The sequence below is a fragment of the Sus scrofa genome, chromosome 6, assembly GCF_054392235.1.
Source record: "Sus scrofa isolate SSC_HxYL_T2T_F1_AM1 chromosome 6, Sscrofa_HxYL_maternal_Yorkshire_Landrace_v2.0, whole genome shotgun sequence".
Lineage (NCBI taxonomy): Eukaryota > Metazoa > Chordata > Mammalia > Artiodactyla > Suidae > Sus > Sus scrofa.
The window spans coordinates 12,814,521-12,833,293 of record NC_139388.1 but is presented as its reverse complement, the minus strand read 5'-3'; the positions used below and the strand labels follow the sequence as shown (position 1 = coordinate 12,833,293).

Genomic DNA, 18,773 nt, shown 5'->3' with positions numbered 1-18,773 from the left:
AGGCACGCAGTGCACGCTGGCCCTTGTAGTCCTCCAGGGGCCGGAGCCAAGGGGCTGCAGGGTGGATCCTTAAGAGTCCGTCGATTTCCGCTGCTGTGCGTAGATACAGATGTAATGGGCTCAGGGAGGCTGATTCCCCGGTAAGATAGATTCGTACGGAAGAATGAGGTTGTATGTTGGAACACTAGTTTGAATTTTTGTCTAAAACAGGTCTGTCCAGTAGAAATATAATTCGAGCCAGACATGTAATTTAAAATGTTCTAGGCGCTATATTTTAAAAAGTCAAAAGAAAAGGTGAAATTAATTTTAACCATATATTTTAACCCAGGTTATCCAACATATTTCAACGAGTAATCAATATTTAATAAAAATGTTCACTTATTTTACGTTTTTTTACACTAACTTAAGAAAACTGGTGTGTATTTTATATCTCAGTTCTGACCAGCCACATTTCAAATGCTCAATAGTATGGCCGTTGGGTACTGTATTGGACAGTGCCAGTCTAAAACCTTCGGTTTGCCAAAAATAGGTAGTATAGCTGTTTGGACATTTCAGAAGCCTGTATCACTCAGCAGTTTTTTTTTTGTTGTTTTTGTTTTTGTTTTTAACTCAGTTCCTAATGATGAGAGAGTTAGTTCTCTCAAATGCTAGAGGAGTGCAACTTAATTGACCCCATCCTTCTCCCTAGATCACAGGAAAAGGGCCACAGGCTTCCTCCAAGGATAAGGACCTTGCTCTTCCTCTCTCTCCTACAAGTCTAGAACTTGGGACCATGCTTGTTTTTGTTCACCCCCATACAGCAGTTAGCAAATTGTGAGCCTTCAGCTGTTTAAGGAGGTATTTGTCATTTTTCTTGCCAAATGCCACAGATAAGATGTCTACAGCTGCTTCATTTCTTCTCTATCCCTGGCATTCTTGAGGCCAGACAGCTGGCTCTGCTCTAGTCTACTACTAAACAGCTTTTTTTTTTTGTCTTTTTAGGATTGCACCCTTGGCATATGGAATTTCCCAGTCTAGGGGTCAAATTGGAGCTGTAGCCACCGGCCTACGCCAAAGCCACGGCAACACAGGATCTGAGCCACTCTGTGAACTACACCACGGCTCATGGCAATGCCAGATCCTTAACCCACTGAGCGAGGCCAGGGATGGAACCCATGTCCTCATGGATACTAGTTGCACTCTTTAACTGCTGAGCCACGACGGGAACTCCCTAAACAGCTCCTCATTAATCCTTGTTGCCTTTCCAGTGGTCCACATTGATGGTACAGTGTTGCCAGAAGTCCAGTCCCTTATCTTGACCCCACACCCCCTCCTTTGGTGAGATGATTGTTTTTTTTTAGTTAACAGCACCTCGCTGAAGGATGTGCCATAGAAGTGTTTCTTGAGATACCACCTCGTCATGTAACCACCACTACCAAGTGCTTCTGGAGTCTGTGCTTTAACACCAGCAAAGATTGAGATGCTCAGCATGCTCTGAAGTTGTTTCCTGTTAGGTAGTTTGGTGTGCTTAGATCATTTTACCAACCGCAGTAGACACCTGCTCTGTGAAAGTACACAAAGATGCTCCCAGAGGTTTTGCTGAGATGCCAAAGACAAGTCTTTTGTTGTCAGACTCATTGGGGAAGAGTTACCCCAGCTGCCTCCCTGTGTTACGGGCTCTGTTTTACCAGCAGGCCCTAGTCACATGCTTAGGGCAGCTGAACTGAGCAGAAAGTGAAAACCTTCCCCACTCTTCCCCACCCACTGTCTAACAGGCATATCACAAAACCATTCAAACCTGCTTTTCTCAAACCTGCACTATTTTTCCATTTCAAGTCAGTGACGACTCTACTTTCTAGTTGGTCAGGCCCCAAACCATGAAATCATTTTGATTCCTTTTCCTAAAACCCACATTCCAGCAGCATTCTGCTGACCTCAAGAAGACAAAGTCCACCGATGCATAAGCGCCTCCATCACTTACCACTACCTCCCAAGGCTAACCCATCATCTCACCTCAGCCCACAGCTGCATGTCTCCCTTTGTCTTGCCTTCCACATGCTAAGACAATAGTGCTCAAAACCCTCCGATGGCTTCGCCTCTCACCCCTAAATCTGGCACCTCACTGATCTTATTCCTCTTTGGCCATACCAGACCCCTTTGCTGTTCCCCAAAAGTGCAGCCCTTTAGTCTGGATCATGCTGTGCCACTTAGATCTTTCTGGTCTCCGCTAGAAGAGGTCTTCCGTGATCGCGTAAGGAGCACTGCCCACATCCACCTCTTTATAAAATAGCGCCTGTCCCCTCTCCCTGCCGTATTTTTCTTCTTAGTATGCATCACTACCAGAAATAAGGATTTACTTGTTTCTTGTTAGTAGCTTTTCACACCCAGCCCCTACCCCTAAAGAAAATATAAATTCCATGAAAGCAGGAACTTGGCTTTTGTTCCCTGCTGTGCCTCCCATCTCCTTAGAATAATGGCTGGACATTATATAAATCTGGTGAATGAATACAGTGCTATAATCCTAAACCTTCATTAGCCAGCTTTCCTGGCAATAAGATGACATTCCAAAGGTAAAGAGTGATGAGACAGGAGTAGAGACAAATGGTTTATTTGGTAACAAGGAGTAAAAAGGAATTCTTAATTCCTCTTCCCTCTTCTGGTGGCTAAAGTGGACCATGACAGCCAAACAGCCACACACGGGAAATCCCTTGAGGTCCTTGGGCAGAGACGCAGCGACGATGTCCATGTCGTGTGACGTGCCATCACTGTTTTCTAGACAGACGTGCCAGGTGCTGTGTTCTCCGCCGCGTCAGTGGCGGTTACATTCTCCTTCTTGTCTTCAGGTTTCATGGCGGGAAACAGAAGCACTTCCTACAGGAGAATGCATTCTGATAAGCAGCAGCCCTTTCCTCCAGCTATCTACCCATTCCTTTTATCCCTGGTTACTGCTGGCACCAAAATCCAGAGATCTGTGTTCTTTCAATTTGGTCCCTCTCAGTTACAGTGGATGGAAGAGCAGAAAGGCACGCACTGCCCAGGGCATGACGTCAAAGAAAGAATAAACAGAGAGCTTCCCTTCAATTATGATTTACTTCCTCACCTATAAACCTGGGATAGCAAGTTTCTGCATGTCACAGGCTGACTTAAGCGAGATATGCATGTCAACGGCTTAGGGTGTTCCTTGGAGCCTCAAGAAACACAATTAGTATTTCTCCTGCCTCAAGCAGAAAACCCCCAGATGCTGTCAAGTCAGATGACCCCCATCCTGTGTGGCTGTGTGTCAGGGCTCTGCCTGCCCCTCCCCCTGGCCTCCCACACAGCGCGCGCCTTCAGGGTGGCCTGTACCTTGATGTTATTGGAGTCCGTGAGAAACATAGTGACGCGGTCGATGCCCATGCCCCAGCCACCTGTGGGGGGCAGCCCATATTCCAGGGCGGTGCAGAAGGTTTCGTCTATGAACATAGCCTCATCATCGCCAGCGGCCTTGGCCTAGAAGAGAACCACGCAGTGGCACTCTCTCTGTGAGCGAGTGAGCACGCTGAAGCGTTCAGAGGCACGGCCCTTCCAGGGATGCTCTGAAGGCTCCGCACCTGCTGGGGACTGGTTTCCCAGAAACTCCAGCATGGAGCCATTTCTTTCAAAGACCTGGAGGTCAGGACCAATGAACACATGCAACTTTCCCTGTGAAATGAAAACCCCTCCAGCGCCTGGGGCTTTGCGAGTCCAGTGAAACTGATGTTCAGAGACTGCTAATTGCCAACATCTTTTTCTCCCACTTCCTGAAACGACCCCTCAGTGGCAGGGCTAGTGCAGGCAGCCCAGGGGCGCTTTGTCTTCTCATGCCCATGCCACCTCGTTAAATGTGGTATCTAAGGAAAAATGATGTCCCTGTCAAGACAAGTGCCACACTCCCCACACAGACAATTATGCCAAGCTCCATTTCTGGAGAAATCCTAGCGCCAAAACCAGTCGAGCTTTCCATCTTGAAATGTGACTTCCTCCAGTCAAGCCTGTGGCTGCATCTTTCATTTCTATTCAAGTCACCGGGAGTTGCAGCAAGACCAGGGGTAAGGGCGCTATTGTCTGGTGAGGGGACACACACGCTCCTTCCTTACCTTGGCCTGTTCTTCAAAAAGCTGCCGCTGTCGCACAGGGTCATTCAGCTCCGTGTAGGCGTTGCATATTTCCTTTTTCATGACAAAGAGCTCAAAGCGTTCGGTCAGACCCTCTTTAGAGCGGTGCCTGGGGACAGGAGACCAGAGGAGAGGCTGAATACGCAGGTTCGCTAAGAACATCTGGTACGAACACAAGAATTCCTGAATTCTAGGTGACTCACAAGGGTCAGTGATTGTGACCTGAAACCTGCGTGCATTCCTTGGCACCAACTCATGTGACACATTAGTGAGGCGGGCTGGAGACCAGGAAGCTTTAACGATCTTCACAGCAGACCCGTGCGGGACACCCATACACTGAACCACGCCTCCTGGACTCAAGCCCGCCCGTGTGACTTGCTCGCGTCAAGGGAAATCAGCAGAGGCTTGATGTGCGTTTGTACACCGGGATTTATTCTTGGGGAACACTTCCAGTCACCGTGAAAGGAAGCCCTGGCCGCGCTGCCAGAGAGGCCCCATGTGAAGAAGCAGGGCATCTTGGCAAAGTTCCCAGCTGAAAAAAGCCACTTGAGTTACCCAAACCAACAGCACACAGAGCAGAAAGACCACCCAGTGAACCCACAAACTCTTGAGAATACATCGTTGTTTCAGGTGGCTAAGTCCTGAGATGATGCAGCAGTAGGTAACTGAAACAGCACGCTGTATCTTACCATTTGGCCAGAGGGCTCATTATCTGCGGGTGATCACAGATGAATGTAGGATTGATGCACGTTACTTCCAGGAACTCGCCGACAAGCTTAAGGAGAAAGCAAAGCAGAGCTAGGGGTCCCTTCTCAGTGGCATTTTGATCACCGTTTCACTCTTGGTGGAAGAGGACCCCGCTCCTCCCCACTGCTGCTCTAGGGGCCCAAGCTTCTCAGTGACTGGTAAAGATTAACTGAAGGAACACACGAAACTATTTGACACAGAGCTGAGGAGAGCAGGAATTCAAACCTGTCCCCTCCCCTCTCTGTTTAGAGCCTTCCTGCGAAGCTGTAGAGGTTCTCTAAGCGGAGTTCACCTTCACGGGAGCAGGGGGTGTTACCACTGGATGAGGGCATGTACTGGAGGTGCATGGCCTTTCACCTTATCAAGGAGCCTGGCTGTGGTCCGGGGTGGAGGGCATTCCACGGCTTTTGCCACACAGATATCGTCAAGAATTTTGCGAGTTTCTGTAATACGAATGTACACCTTAGGACAGAAGACATCATACCACCCCTTAAAAAGTACACAAAGAGAAGAGCAGGGGACATTCTAGTCCCGACCTCATCTAACTCAGAGCTGAAAAGGAAGGCAGGCCCTACAGCAGAGCAGCGCGCGCATCACTTTACCTTCCGTTTCAAAGAGGTTAGTGTCCGGCAGCTTCATTCCCAGGGCTTTCTCAAGCTCTTCCACCATGCTGATTTTCCGGAACGGGGGCGTGAAGTCAATCTCATAGGCTTGACCCTCTGGGCCATCTGGATGGTAGGTAACCTTGTAACTGCCTGTAATGTGCTTCACCATCCCTGGGAAAGAAACCCGTCATTGAAAGCGGGGCCCACAGGACGTCCACGTGAGAGCCGCGTGCCAGCCCTTCGGACAGGCGTGGAAGACACAGGGAGCAGGAGGGCTTCACCTGAAACCATCTTCTCTGTGATTTCCATGAGATCGTGATAGTCCGCATAGGCCATGTAGAACTCACAGGTGGTGAACTCGGGATTGTGAGTCAAATCGATTCCTTCATTCCGGAACTGGCGTCCAATTTCATACACCCGGTCAATACCACCGACCACCAGCATCTAGTAACGACACATGGCCATGGTCACGGCGGCTCATCTTATCTCACTAGCTTGAGAAACTGTCCTCGAAAGCTGTAACTCGGTTTTCACTGCTCGGGGGATGCTTTCAGGTATGAGCTGTGGTAACTGTCTGGGTTCTGCAGCCCAGTGATAGAGGACTCAGTCATTCCTTGTGGTGGGGTCTCCAAGCCTCATTCTCTGATCCTTCTGGAAACTGTGAGCTTCAGATACATTTGAGTGCATTTTAATTTTGCTTAAATACTAGTTATAACAGGTTCTACTGTCTGCAGCTAATTTTTTTTTTTTTTTTTTTAGGTAGGAATATTTGGAAAATCTTTTTTTCCCTTAAAGAAAAAAAAAAAAAAAAAAAGACTCTTTTTGTTTTTGGCTGCACCCACAGTATATAGAAGGTCCCTGGGGAGTTCCTGTCATGGCTCAGTGGTGGACGAATCCGACTAGGAACCAGGAGGTTGCATGTTTGATCCCTGGCCTTGCTCAGTGGGTTAAGGATCTGGCGTTGCCGTGAGCTGTGGTGTAGGTTGCAGATGCGGCTCGGATCCCACATTGCTGTGGCTCCAGCGTAGGCTGGCAGGTACAGCTCCTATTAGACCCCTAGCCTGGGAACCTCCCTATGCTGAGGGAGCGGCCCAAGAAATGGCAAAAAGACAAAAAAAAAAAAAAAAAAAAAAAAAAAAAGGAAGGTCCCTGGGCCAAGGATCAAACCCAAGCCATAGAACTGACAATGCAAGATCCTTAACTGGTAGGTCACCAGGAACTCCTGCGACTAAGAATCTTAAATGACTATTTTTGATATTTAGTCTGGTGATTTGAAGATGTTTCCAACTTCTAGACAGACTCAACTCTTCTACAAAAGACTAAAATCAGAGTTAATCTAAAGAGGAGTATAAACTTAAAAGTATTATGGCAACCAAAGTATGGAAGGAGGAGCTGTACAGCTCGGAAAGACAATCCCTTTGCCCCCTACCTGTAAGTCCTGCTGATCTTGTGGAGGAATTCTAGAAATGTAAACACTCACAAGCCTGACAAATGAGAACGCATTCCCGGCTGTTCTACCCTCACAGTTCCTCTTATTTCTGTCTGCACCTGTCTAGCCAATGGTTTCCCAGCTTTCAGCTTCTTAAAGACACAGGGCATCATGTTACGGATTACCTTATGGTAGAGCTCTGGAGCAATTCTCATGTATAAATTCATGTCCAGCTCATTGTGGTAGGTGATAAAAGGCTTGGCCACAGCTCCCCCTGGGATGATGTTCATCATGGGAGTTTCAATCTAAAAGACAGAGAAGAACAGTTAGTTTTCAGACAGAGGTCCTCAAACTAGAGGCCTTGGGGATGGCTCATGCTTTACATGCGACAGAGTCTAAGCCTGTTATAGCCCCAAGTAAAAATTAAGTTCAGTAGTAACGGGTACTTTGTTGTCTACTTGACTCGACAAAAAAGTAGAGATAGCTCCATTTTCTAGTGTCTCTTCCTATTAATACCAAACATCTTTAACATAACACCGTAAGTTTTCACAAGGTGTTAAGTGGGATTCTAAATGGGTAGTTTTTTTTTTTTTTTTGGTGTCTTTTTGTCTTAGGACTGCACCAGCAGCACATGGAGATTCCCAGGCTAGGGGTCGAATTGGAGCTATAGTTGCTGGCCTACACCACAGCCACAGCAAAGCGGGATCCTTAACCCACTCAGCAAGGCCAGGGATCGAACCCGCATCCTCATGGATACTACTGAGCCACTGAGCCATTATGGGAACTCCTGGGTAGAGCCTTTCTTGAGTTCAATTTGAGGTATTTATTAAAAACATAACTGGTTATATCCTTTGACTTATTCTAGAAACCCATCCTATAGAAAAACTGGTACAGATGTTCACTGAAACATTACAGGAGAAAATCAGAAACTTAAACTATGAATAGGGGAAATAATTATGCAGCATTAAAAATAAATACACACACACAGACATGCAAAGGGCCCAGAATATTCATATTTTGGGGAAGTATGTGTGGAGAAAGCCCGTCTATTATGATACATACAATGTGACTTCATTTATGTTTAAGGCAAAAAATAAAATCCATCCAAAACACACACCCACACACGCGCATCTAAACAAGCAATGTATATATGCAGAGTAAATGGCGAGGAAGGATACATATTCAAATTCAAGTTTGGAGAGAGAAATTAGCTGGAAAAATGAAAAGGTGGAGGCTTTTAGCTTTGCTTCTAGTTCCTTCTTTCTTTCGGCGGTGCCCAAGGCATGTGGAAGTTCCCGGGCCAGGGATCAGACCCAAGCCACAGCACTGCCAATGCCGGATCCTTGACCACTAGGCCACTAGAGAACTCCTTTATTGTTAGGATCTGTTTTGCCATAACATGTACTCACCTTTCTCATATAATTAGAAAATATTAAAAAAACATTTTTGCTCTTAAAATTTTCCTAAACATTTTCTAGAGTTAAATAAAAATTAAGAAAACCATTTTTTCTTCTTTTTTGGTTGCACCATGGCATGTGGAAGTTCCCGGGCCAGGGATCAAACCTGCACCACAGCAGCAACACAAGCCTCTGCAATGACAATGCTGGATCCCTAACCTGCTGTGCCACAGAGAAAACTCCAAAACTAATTTTTTGGGAGGGTGTGGGGGGTGCTGCACTCATGGCACAGGGACGTTCCCAGGCCTGGGATCAAACTTGTGCTACTGCAGACATGGCTTGGGTCTAGTGTGGCCGTGGCACAGGCCTGCAGCTGCAGCTCTGATTCGACCTCTAGACTAGGAACTTCCGTATGCCACGGGTGAGGCCCTAAAAAGAAAAAAAAGGAAAGAAAAGAAAAGAAAAAGGCAAGATGAGTTGAGAAGACATTGAACATGGCATTGTTAGCACATGGATGGTCCTATACTCACACTTTATTATCTTAGAACTCTGGTCCTACCTTCCTAATCAGGGCTCTAAACAAGGTAAAACAAAGACACTGAGCATGAAGGATACTGACACAGGAGATGCCTGTGGAGAAGGGAGGGAAGGGAAGGAAGAGCAGGAGGCAAGCACAGCAAAGCAGCTCATCCTGTCGGCTAAGAGCTCTCCATCACCTCTAGGAATCCCAGTGCATCCAAGAAACTTCTTATGTATGTGATGATCTTGGAGCGGATGATAAATTTCTGCCTCACGAAGTCATTCAGGATCAAGTCCAAGTATCGCTGACGATACCGTGTTTCCTAAATCAAAAGTAACCGACAGAAATCACTGAGGCGTCTGATTCACTGGTACCACAAAGCAGAGCCAGGAGGCCACGAGCGCTTACCTTGTCCTTGAGGCCAAAGTGAAGATGAGGTAACATGTGCAAGCAAGGAGACAGGAGTGTGATCTCATAGGGAATGATGCTCAGCTCACCCTTCTTGGTTTTCCCAGGATTGCCCTGAACTCCAATTATGTCGCCCCGGCGCAGTTTGTTATTGATACGAACAAATTCTTCTTCTGATTTATAATTCCTGAATGAAAGGAAAATGTAATTCAGTAGACAAAATCCCAAATTAGAAGTGGCCCCGGGTTTACTTTGGAACCCTCAATAAACTGTCAATACCTAGTTAATGTGAGCCCAAGAAGAATCTCAGGTTCAATGTCAACTGTTAAAAAGTAACTGCTACATAACTGACTGCTGCATAGCTGAGAGGAGTCCTTATTCTCCAGGTGACCAGATGGCCTTTTTATTTTCCCAACCATATGCTACCTCCTCTAACTTTAAATTCCAATGGGAAAAGAAGACTAAGTGGGCCTCTGTCCCCAGTCTTGTTGCTCTGGGCCTACAAAGGCCCATAACTGGATTATTTCTACATACCTGGAATTGGCCATGACTTGCAACTTGACCCCCTCTCCTCGAAGGTCATAGAAGATGAGCTTACCCCCAGAAGCTCTTTTGGCATGGATCCTACCTAGAGAAAAAAACAGCAAAAATACTGACAGAACCAGAAGCTGTTTCATAAAATCAGTGCTAAGAAAGTTTTCTCCTATCTTTTACATCCAGGGAGGGCATAAACCAGAACAACTTGATTTTAACCCAAGGCCTAAGCCCTATCTTTTTCTTCATGACAACGCTGGACCCCAATTCAAAGCAGTTAAAGATAGATATGCAGGAAGATCTGGCTTTTTAAAGGTGTTCACTGGGTTCCTGGAGTTCTGGAGGCAGCATGGTTTCTGGATCTTCCTAAATGCTCACACAAAAACAGAGCGCAGGGGAGTTCCCACTGTGGCACAATGAGACTGACGGTACCTCTGCAGCGGCAGGGACACGGCTTTGATCCCTGGCCCTGCCCAGCAGTGGGTTGGGGATCTGATGTAGCTGCAGCTGTGGTGCAGGTCTCAGCCCTGGCTCAATCCCTGGCCTGGGAACTCCATATGCCACAGCACGGCACCACCCCCCGCCCCCCAGGCCCAGAAAAAAAAAAAAGACTGCACAACTAGATTGGCAAGGCCAAAAAGCCATGGACAAAATTTACAACAAAATTGTGTGGGAAGATATTCCCAAGAATCCCTAAATACAAGCAATGGGGCAAACCACTAAGGGCCCCAAGAGCCCCCACACAGGAAGAAGCTGAGGGAAGCAGTGAGCGTGAGAAGAAGTCTCCCTACAGTCCCTAAAAGCCATAGGTACTCACTGGGAAACGTGGCTGGGTGGAGGACAGCAGCTGAGACTGGGAGGGGGCCTGCCTACTGTCACAGAGGGGAGCAGAGTGCACTTCTCTAGGAAGGACTAGGGGATGAAATGCTTTCGTGTAGCCACCAAGAACTCTCTACACCTGGAGTTCCCTGGTGGCCTAGTGGTTAAGGATCCAGCATTGTCACTACTGTGGCCTGGCCAAAAGAGAGAGCAAGAGAGAATAATGTCTTTTCAGACAATGAAAGCACCCGAGAAAGACATGTTTGGAAAAACAGAAAAATCCCATTTCATGAGCTGAGGGACATTAAAGATATGACACATGACATGAAAGAACACAAGTTAGAATTAGAAAAACTAAGAAATGAGGTGATAAATGAAAAAAATCAGAAATGAAATGAAAAGTCATCTCAGAAATGAAGCCTAAACTAGAAGGAAATAAAAGTGAATAAATACAACAAATAATGCCTGAAGAAAAAAAAAAAAACAAAGTGGAAAGGAAGATAAAATTTAAAAATCAAAGTGTAGGAGTTCCCACTGTGGCTCAGCAGTAACAAACCCAACTAGTAGCCATAAGGATGCAGGTTCAATCCCTGGCCTCGCTCAGTGGGTTAAGGAACTGGTGTTGCTGGGAGCTGTGGTATAGTTCAGAGACCTGGCTCGGATTCCACGTTGCTGTGGTGTAGGCTAGCAGCTGCAGCTCTGATTCAACCCTTAGCCTGGGAACATCCATATACTGCACCACCCTAAAAAAACAAAAAACAAACAAACAACAACAACAACAACAACAAAACCAAAACCCAAACCCAAACCCAAAAAACAAACAAAAAAAGGTGTAAAAAGACAGAATTTGAGAAAGTGACAAAAAAATATTGAAATGAAGCAGAGATACAACATAAAGATAAAAGGAGTCTCAGGGGTAAACTTAAGCAAGAAACATAATAAATACAAAAAAGATTATATTCAAGAAAAAGATCCTTAAAAAAAAAAAAGACTTGTTGAAAATACCTATTTAAGCGGCACACTGTGTACCTAAGAATCCTGACCCAGAATAACTACCATCAGGATATATTTTAGGGAGTTCCTGTTGTGGCTTAGTGGTAATGAACCTGACTAGCATCCATGAGGATGCAGGTTCAATCCCTGGTCCTGCTCAGTAGGTTAAGGATCTGGCGTTGCCATGAGCTGTGGTGTAGGCTGGCAGCTGCAGCTCGGATTCAACCCGTAGCATGGGAACTTCCATATATTGCAGGTTCGGCTGTAAAAAGAAAAAAAGGGGGAAAAGAAAAGCACCTATTTTGGTAAAATGACTGGACTTTATAAGGAAAAAGACATCCAAAGGGCACTTTAAAGCAGGGGTTCTCCCTAGGTGGTAGAATTATATATATATAGGTCATTAAACTTCTCTCTTTGCCTCTCTGAATGTTTCAACATTCTAAATTTTCTCCAACAGTTTTATTATTATTATTTTTTGTATGTGGGGGGTGTTAATCAAAAACAGGATTTAGGTGTTTTTTTTTTGGGCTTTTTCAGGGCCTCACTTGCAGCATACGGAAGTTCCCAGGCTTGGGGTCAAGTCAAAGCTGCAGCTGCTGGCCTAAGCCACAGCCACAGCAATGCCAGATCCTTAATCCACTGAGTGGGACCAGAGATTAAACCCAATCCTCACGGATACTAGTCAGGTTTGTAACTTTCTAAGCCACAACAGGAACTCCTAGTTATTTTTTATTTATTTTTATTTTTTTTGTCATTTTTTTTGCCATTTCTTGGGCAACTCCCGTGGCATATGGAGGTTCCCAGACTAGGGGTTGAATTGGAGCCGCAGCCACCGGCCTACACCAGAGCCACAGCAACGCAGGATCCAAGCCGCATCTGCAACCTACACCACAACTCACGGCGACGCCGGATCCTCAACCCACCGAGCAAGGCCAGGGATTGAACCCACAACCTCATGGTTCCTAGTCGGATTTGTTAACCACTGAGCCACGACGGGAACTCTCTAGTTATTTTTTAAATTAAGGAGAAGATTCCACACGAGATATTAAACTCCAAAATAACAGCTTTCTAGAAATATAGCCTAATAGTGTAAAGCAGTCTCAGAATACAGGTTGGAATTTCAAGGAGCTTAGCGCCATGGCTCCCACTGATGAAAAGAAGGCCTTAAAAAAGACTATGAAACAATAGCAGCATCAGGCTAGGAGTTCCCCACAAAGAATGCCCCCTTCCTCCGTGGCATCACCGCTGGAATGTGATCTCGTGCCTTAGGGCTGCTCTTTCTGTGAACAGACCTATTGGCACCATTCCTAGTAGTGGAGCCTCCGACACAAGCTACTTGAGAGCCAGACCATCCCAGACCTTCCTCTGTGCAACTGGAGAGGCCAGTTCCCAAAGCACCAGGGCCTCTTCCTACCTGCCACCTTTAAGGTGATGTCAGTCAGGTGGTCCCCAGGCTGCAGGTGACTGTATTCTTCGATGAAGTGAGTGAGCGAGATGTCGACGTGGAACTTGTGTGGGTATGGGTCTTCCCCACTGACCTTCAGTTGGTGCACTGCCTGGCTGCGGATTTTGAAGTATTGCTATTCGAAACAAAACAAAGCAGAACAAAATGAGCTTTTGAGAAGTTGAGCCTGGTCAGACTAGCATAGCCAGGTTTCTCTAACCAAGCCCTCTGCATCCTTGAAATCAAAGGAATGGATAAAGGGTGAGGTTTGCACTTAAATATACAGGGTGGCCAGATCCACAGCTGGGAATAAAGGCCAGAATCCCAAAATGCAAGACTCAACAAAAGGAACAATCTGATTTCTGCTTAAGTTTAACTAGTGCAGGTGGTCCTGTTACCACTTTCAAGGATGCATCTGCATGGCGAGTTAGTTATCAGCCTACTTTCCTTCCCCTGGCCACATACCAGACTTTCCCCCAAAGCAGCCCACGGGCCTAGAGGGTGTGAAAAGGGAATATTCTCTATCAGGGGGCAGCAAACTTTGATGCAACTACTCGACTGCAGTGTGAAAGCAGCCGTAGACATATGTAAATGAGTGGGCATGGCTGCGTCCCAACACAATTTTACTTATAAAACCAGGGAGGAGGGGTGGGGGAGTGGTGGATTTGGCCTGTGGGCCACAGTTGGCCAATGTGTGGGCTAAAGTAAACCCAAGCTCACCGTTAGGGAGACGTTTTCTCTGAGTTGCTCTAAGGCCCAGCTAGCCTACCTGGAAGTACTGGATTCTCCCAAATGTCTGCAAGTAGTGGATAAGAAAACACGCAGGGTCTGTGCCTTTAACCAGATGGAGAGGTGGGCCCACTCTCATCCACCTCCTTAGCCACTGGTCCTTCCTGCTGTCTGGCCTCATGGACTCTGCCATAAGCCTCATCAGAAGCTTCCCTGTGGCCAGCCGGGGCGGTGGTCCCGAGGACTCACATTTGGGTCCAGGCTCTCCTCCTCCGCAGCAACGCCATTGTCAGTGGTGTGGTTGGTGGCAGCAGTGGTGGCCTGGCTTAGCTGTTTCTCACTGAGCTCCTTCTGCTTGGCCTCCTTCTCTGCTATTTTCTTCTCAGCTTTAAGGCGTCTCTTTAGCTCACTGTTGGGAAGATGAAAATGTTCAATGTGACAGGTGCCTAAAGTGTCCTCTATGTTCTGCCAGGTAGACACTTTTTTTTTTTTTGGCTTTTTAGGGCCACACCTGTGGCATATGGAGGTTCCCAGGCTAGGGGTTGAATCGGAGCTATAGCTGCTGGCCTACGCTACAGCCACACCAACCCCAGATCTGAGCTGCATCTGGGGTCTACACCACAGCTCACCACAATGTTGGATCCTTCACCCACTGAGCATGGCCAGGGATCGAACCCACATCCTCATGGATCCTAGTCGGGCTTGTTAACTGCTAAGCCACAAAGGGAACTCCTGCCCCATAGATGTTTATCAAAACCACGAACAGCCTGGGGAAACGCTCTTGCCCAGTCTACACCCACTGCTAGTGTCTTAGTCAGTAAACTCCAAATGTGAAAGACACAAAGAAAAAAATAAACTTAGAATAAAGATGTGAAAGATCTTTTTCAAAAAGTCTTTTTCCCAGTCTGGCATTAGGTCCCAACTAAAATCAAGACACGAGAGGACAAAGAAAATCCTACATATTAGTTTATATTCAGAACAGGAAAAAAAGGTTTTCCAGCAAATCGGCAAGAACAGCTTGAGAAAAGCCTATTAGGTTTGGAAGCTCCCTGAGGGCGAGGACTGAATCTTAGCTGTCTGATAACCTCTGCACAGACCCCCCAGGGTGAAAAGGCAACATCTCGAGCTTTGTCTTCTCTCCCCTCCCCCAGGGAGTGGGTTGGTCTGGGGTCGGCTGAGGGAGAGGTGGCTCTTCCAAGTTCAAAGACGCTCCACTGCCAGTCTCTCCCTCAGCATCTATCCGTGCGTGGACAGTGGCCCTCAGCAATGGCCTCACTCTCCTCTGTCAAGCCTGACTTGGACAACAAACTGGATGCAAAAGCATACGAAGCAGCAGGGAATAGGGGATAACATACCATCTTTGGACTCAGACTATTTGGGCACTAAAAGCTGACACACGCACCTACCAATTATGTGACCTTGGGCAAGTGACTTAATTTCTCCCCATCTGAGAAACAGTAAGACACTCTTCTCCCCAGATGTTGGTGTGAGGACTGAGATGATGTACGTAGAAGATCCTGCTCCTCACATTTTAGGAAGCACGCAAATGTGAACTATTCTAGGCGTCTCTCACTATGTTGACCCTTCACTCTCCACCTCCACCAGGAAAGAAACTTAACGGATGTGGATACATTTCTGGTCAAATCTCTCACTATCCAAACTCTTGATACTTGTCACCCGAGACTCAAAAACTCAAGCGATGTGTACAACTTGGTTTAAGTGACTTGAAATCTTCCGATCTAAATCCAGAAACCAAATTTGGATAGAGAGGGATACCCTCATTATTCAAATAGAATTGATCATTCTTCCAAGTCACCAGTGTTAACTGAATGAGTATTTAATAATAATGAACCATGGCAAAGGATCCTTAGTCATGCATGGTTGCATTTCGTTTGGTGTCAGGGCACATTGTTAACTATGAGTTTAGAAAAGCTCAATTAATAAAAACTTAACTGGAGATTTGAAGTGATTACCTTTTCAGTAAGAAATCTGACTCAGAGGGACTTAAAGTAGGTGCCTCTGTCTGGAGAGAAACTATTTTGTAGCAGATGTGCAGCCACCTTTCCAGAACAGTGTGCTGGGCTTACGTGCTGTATTGCAGTCAGGGGGCACCTAAGCCTATCTGGTTCCTCCTGGAGTTAACATAATAAATCCGCTTTCTAGTCAACCAGGTGTTGCTCTTTAAATCATCAAAACAACCATAAAAAGGTCCTAGGGATGAGAACTAAGACTAGAAACCAAATTAATCTCAGGAGCAAATTCCAGAAAGACAGAGAAGGGAAAATAACCTGCATTAGAAATTCTTTATTCATACTAAGGTTTTGTTTTCAGCACTGTTTTACAATAAGACCTAAAAGTCATCTCAAGACCCCAAGGAGTGAGACTCTGAATTTATTAAAGAGAAAAGGAGAAAAGACTATTGGTTTTGGTGGGTAGCAGGGCTGTTTCCTTAGCAACAAATCTAAGGACTCAACCAGAAGCTTAACAGATAAGAAACTAAATAAGGGAAGGATTTTTGCTCCCAGAGCAATAAAGAAGGTAATTGGCACCAACCTTCTTTTATCAGAAAGTGGCTTGTCCTTGTGAATCGTTGTGAAAGGGGCAAGTTGATACAGGCGCAGCTCCCTCTGCCCCCACTGTGCCCAGGAGGTTTGGCGCAGGGACCCCCTAACCAGCCTTACAGCAGCTTGCGTCAACATGGTAGAATACCCTGGAACTAATGATTACCACCACCTAACAGGAAACACAGAGAGGTGGTGTCAGATGGACAGACAGTACACATACCCCCAAGCAGCACTCCTACTCTTAAGGGTTGGGTGGTGGTGGTGCGGGCGGAGGTCGCACAATCTTTTAACGTCCCATTTTCCATTCTACCCTCTCAACTGACAGCAACCCTCTAACACTGTGCTGCAACTCTAACTGATAACAGTCTTAGTCCCGGCTATGGTAAAAAGGTGCCTATCTGGGGACAAAAGTCAAAAGCAGGTCAATTAACAGTTTACGGGCAGAAATGATCACAACACTCTAGAAAATAGGAGACAAGCCCCTGACACGTGGTTTCTCTCTTGGAGATTAAACACCTGGCCACAAAGATGGCAATGGGAAGCACATAAAATATCACCATCAACTGCAAACTCTGGACGAAGCTAAAAACAAACCACACAAAAGCAATCATGTCAACGAGAAGACTTGTTTGGAGCTCTAGGAACAAGGAGGAAAGAATTTCAGATGAGTCGTAGATTATATTATGTTTATACATTAACACTGGAAGGCAACAGAATGACAGGAACTATGTTCTTGATTTCATTAAAATAAATTTGGCCCTTCATTTAGGAATGAGTCACCTGGCAGGCAGCCGTCTGTTTTTAAACTTGGAGAAAAATAACTGGCATACAGGGGTGTTCACTAAAGATTCAGATCAAGGAAGTTCCAAGAACAATTAAGAAACAGAAGGAAATGTTAGCCATAAACAATTTCAGCCCATTAGAGAAATATACATCAATAGCAGATTCTTTTAGACACAGGAGGAGGTATGATACAGTCAGGATAATGAGCATGGGCTGTAGAATTTGCAGACCTGATTTTAGATTATTTGCTCCAGAGCTTTGAATCCATGGCGGACAAAACTTTAGTCATGCAAATTTCAGCAATGTATATAATCACCAGAGCTTCAGTTTATTAAACTGAAAAATGGATATTAACACCTTCCTTACAAGGTTATCATTGAGATTAAAGTCTAATATTCTAGCACAGTGCCCAACACACAAAAAAAGATGCTTTAAAAAGTGACTGCTGTAATTAATCTAAGAAGTCAGCAGAAAGGAACTGGCCAGTTTCCTCAGTTTACCCTAAAATTACACACTCAACTGGAGTTTTTACTTAGGAGGCATCTATGATTTATAACTCTAATATTCAATTACTGACGTAACGGGATCAAAGTTCAATCTTCCTCAAGGCAGAAGTTCAAGACCAGGTTCCAAACTTTTACAAAGATCTATTGGTCACTCTTCAAACAACGTTATTAGGGTGCCATCAAACCAAAAGCTTACATATTTCCTTTCTCATTTCCCTAGAATATGTGAAGCGTAAACCCAGAGACACAAAAGGAAACGTCAGCTCTAACTGCCTGAATGCTAAAGCAGTCATTACATACACTAAACTAACTTTTCTCCTTGCAACTGGAAGAGCACTGTATTTATGTACTAGACTTGGGAGTACTGAGGAAATAGTCACTCAATCATTGCTCATGTTTTATGAAGAACTTTGGTTGAGAAGGAGTGCAGTATTCAGAGAACAAAAGACACAGCCAGTGAAAAAGGCAGCTAATCTTTATTTATAAGTACTTTCATACTCCAGGGACTTGGGGTGATCACCAAAGATACATCCAGCAATGCTGAGTGCAGCTTGGTATATCCGGCTGACAGTCCCTACTGCTGGACACTGGTGATTTATTCAATAATCACAGATCCTTTGAGTAACTCATACGGATAGGTGCACAACACAGTTGAAAAACTGATCTTTTTAATACTAAAGGTTCACAGTGGCTTTGGCTAGGCCAAGGACAATTTGAAGGTCTTTCTGAAAAACTAGGGTATTTAACATTTCTCCAATTTCCTTATTGGGGCGTGGCTCAATAATAACGCATTTCTCAAGGGGGAGCAAAGGGGAGAAGTAATTTTCCCTTTTCTCTGTCGCCTCCCAATTCTCCGCATACTCTCACTCCAGGAGTACGACGGCGAGGAAGGACGCGGTCAGCGCGGGCCCTCGGGCATCCTGGGGGATGTAGTTCAGGGCGTAGGGGCTACGTTCCTGCATGTGGGTACCCACGAGAGCCGGCAGGAAGGCCCCAAGCACAGCCGCCACGGCCGAAGCCTCGAGGTACTTCTTAGTCCAGACTCTCCGATCGCAAAGGTTTTAACGACCCGCATCGACACTTACTTTTTGCTCAGTTTCGGCTCGGCGCCGTCCACTTTAACTTCAGCCGCCTGTACCGCAGCCATCTTCCCCGAGGGCCGGACCTAAAGAGGATGAGACTC

At 45.9% G+C, this 18,773-nt stretch overlaps 1 protein-coding gene and 1 long non-coding RNA gene across 4 annotated transcripts; one reads left to right on the top strand and one right to left on the bottom strand.

Annotated features, from left to right (window-relative positions):
• Positions 1 to 48: 48 nt before the first annotated feature.
• Positions 49 to 6,183, top strand: LOC146402202 (uncharacterized). The gene is made up of 2 exons (XR_014805452.1): positions 49 to 140; positions 1,341 to 6,183. It is a non-coding gene; the product is annotated as an uncharacterized LOC146402202 (long non-coding RNA).
• Positions 2,572 to 18,763, bottom strand: KARS1 (lysyl-tRNA synthetase 1). 3 transcript variants are annotated; one of them, XM_003355743.4, is made up of 15 exons: positions 18,676 to 18,763; positions 16,291 to 16,470; positions 13,987 to 14,146; positions 12,979 to 13,144; positions 9,753 to 9,846; positions 9,219 to 9,405; positions 9,007 to 9,132; positions 7,079 to 7,198; positions 5,746 to 5,908; positions 5,462 to 5,635; positions 5,217 to 5,302; positions 4,802 to 4,887; positions 4,095 to 4,221; positions 3,325 to 3,468; positions 2,572 to 2,850 (listed from the first exon to the last, which is right to left on the bottom strand). In XM_003355743.4, exons 2-15 carry the CDS (start codon positions 16,434 to 16,436, stop codon positions 2,752 to 2,754), a joined length of 1,878 nt encoding a protein of 625 aa, XP_003355791.2. In that variant the 5' UTR covers positions 16,437 to 16,470; positions 18,676 to 18,763; the 3' UTR covers positions 2,572 to 2,751. The 3 variants fall into 3 exon arrangements, with proteins under 3 accessions (XP_003355791.2, XP_084815687.1, XP_003126904.3); XM_084959561.1 differs by lacking the exon at positions 16,291 to 16,470 and adding an exon at positions 12,205 to 12,282 and having other exon boundaries at positions 9,753 to 11,243; positions 12,565 to 13,144; XM_003126856.4 differs by lacking the exon at positions 16,291 to 16,470.
• Positions 18,764 to 18,773: the final 10 nt, after the last annotated feature.

Excerpts from the sequence above, each read along its gene's own strand:
- KARS1 (XM_003355743.4), bottom strand. The coding sequence starts at position 16,436 with ATGTTGACGCAAGCTGCTGTAAGGCTGGTTAGGGGGTCCCTGCGCCAA. Across the intron at positions 14,147-16,290 it reads CCACTTTCTGATAAAAGAAG|TGAGCTAAAGAGACGCCTTA; the intron begins GTTGGTGCCAAT and ends TCTTCCCAACAG. Across the intron at positions 4,222-4,801 it reads ATGAGCCCTCTGGCCAAATG|GCACCGCTCTAAAGAGGGTC; the intron begins GTAAGATACAGC and ends TCCTGTCCCCAG.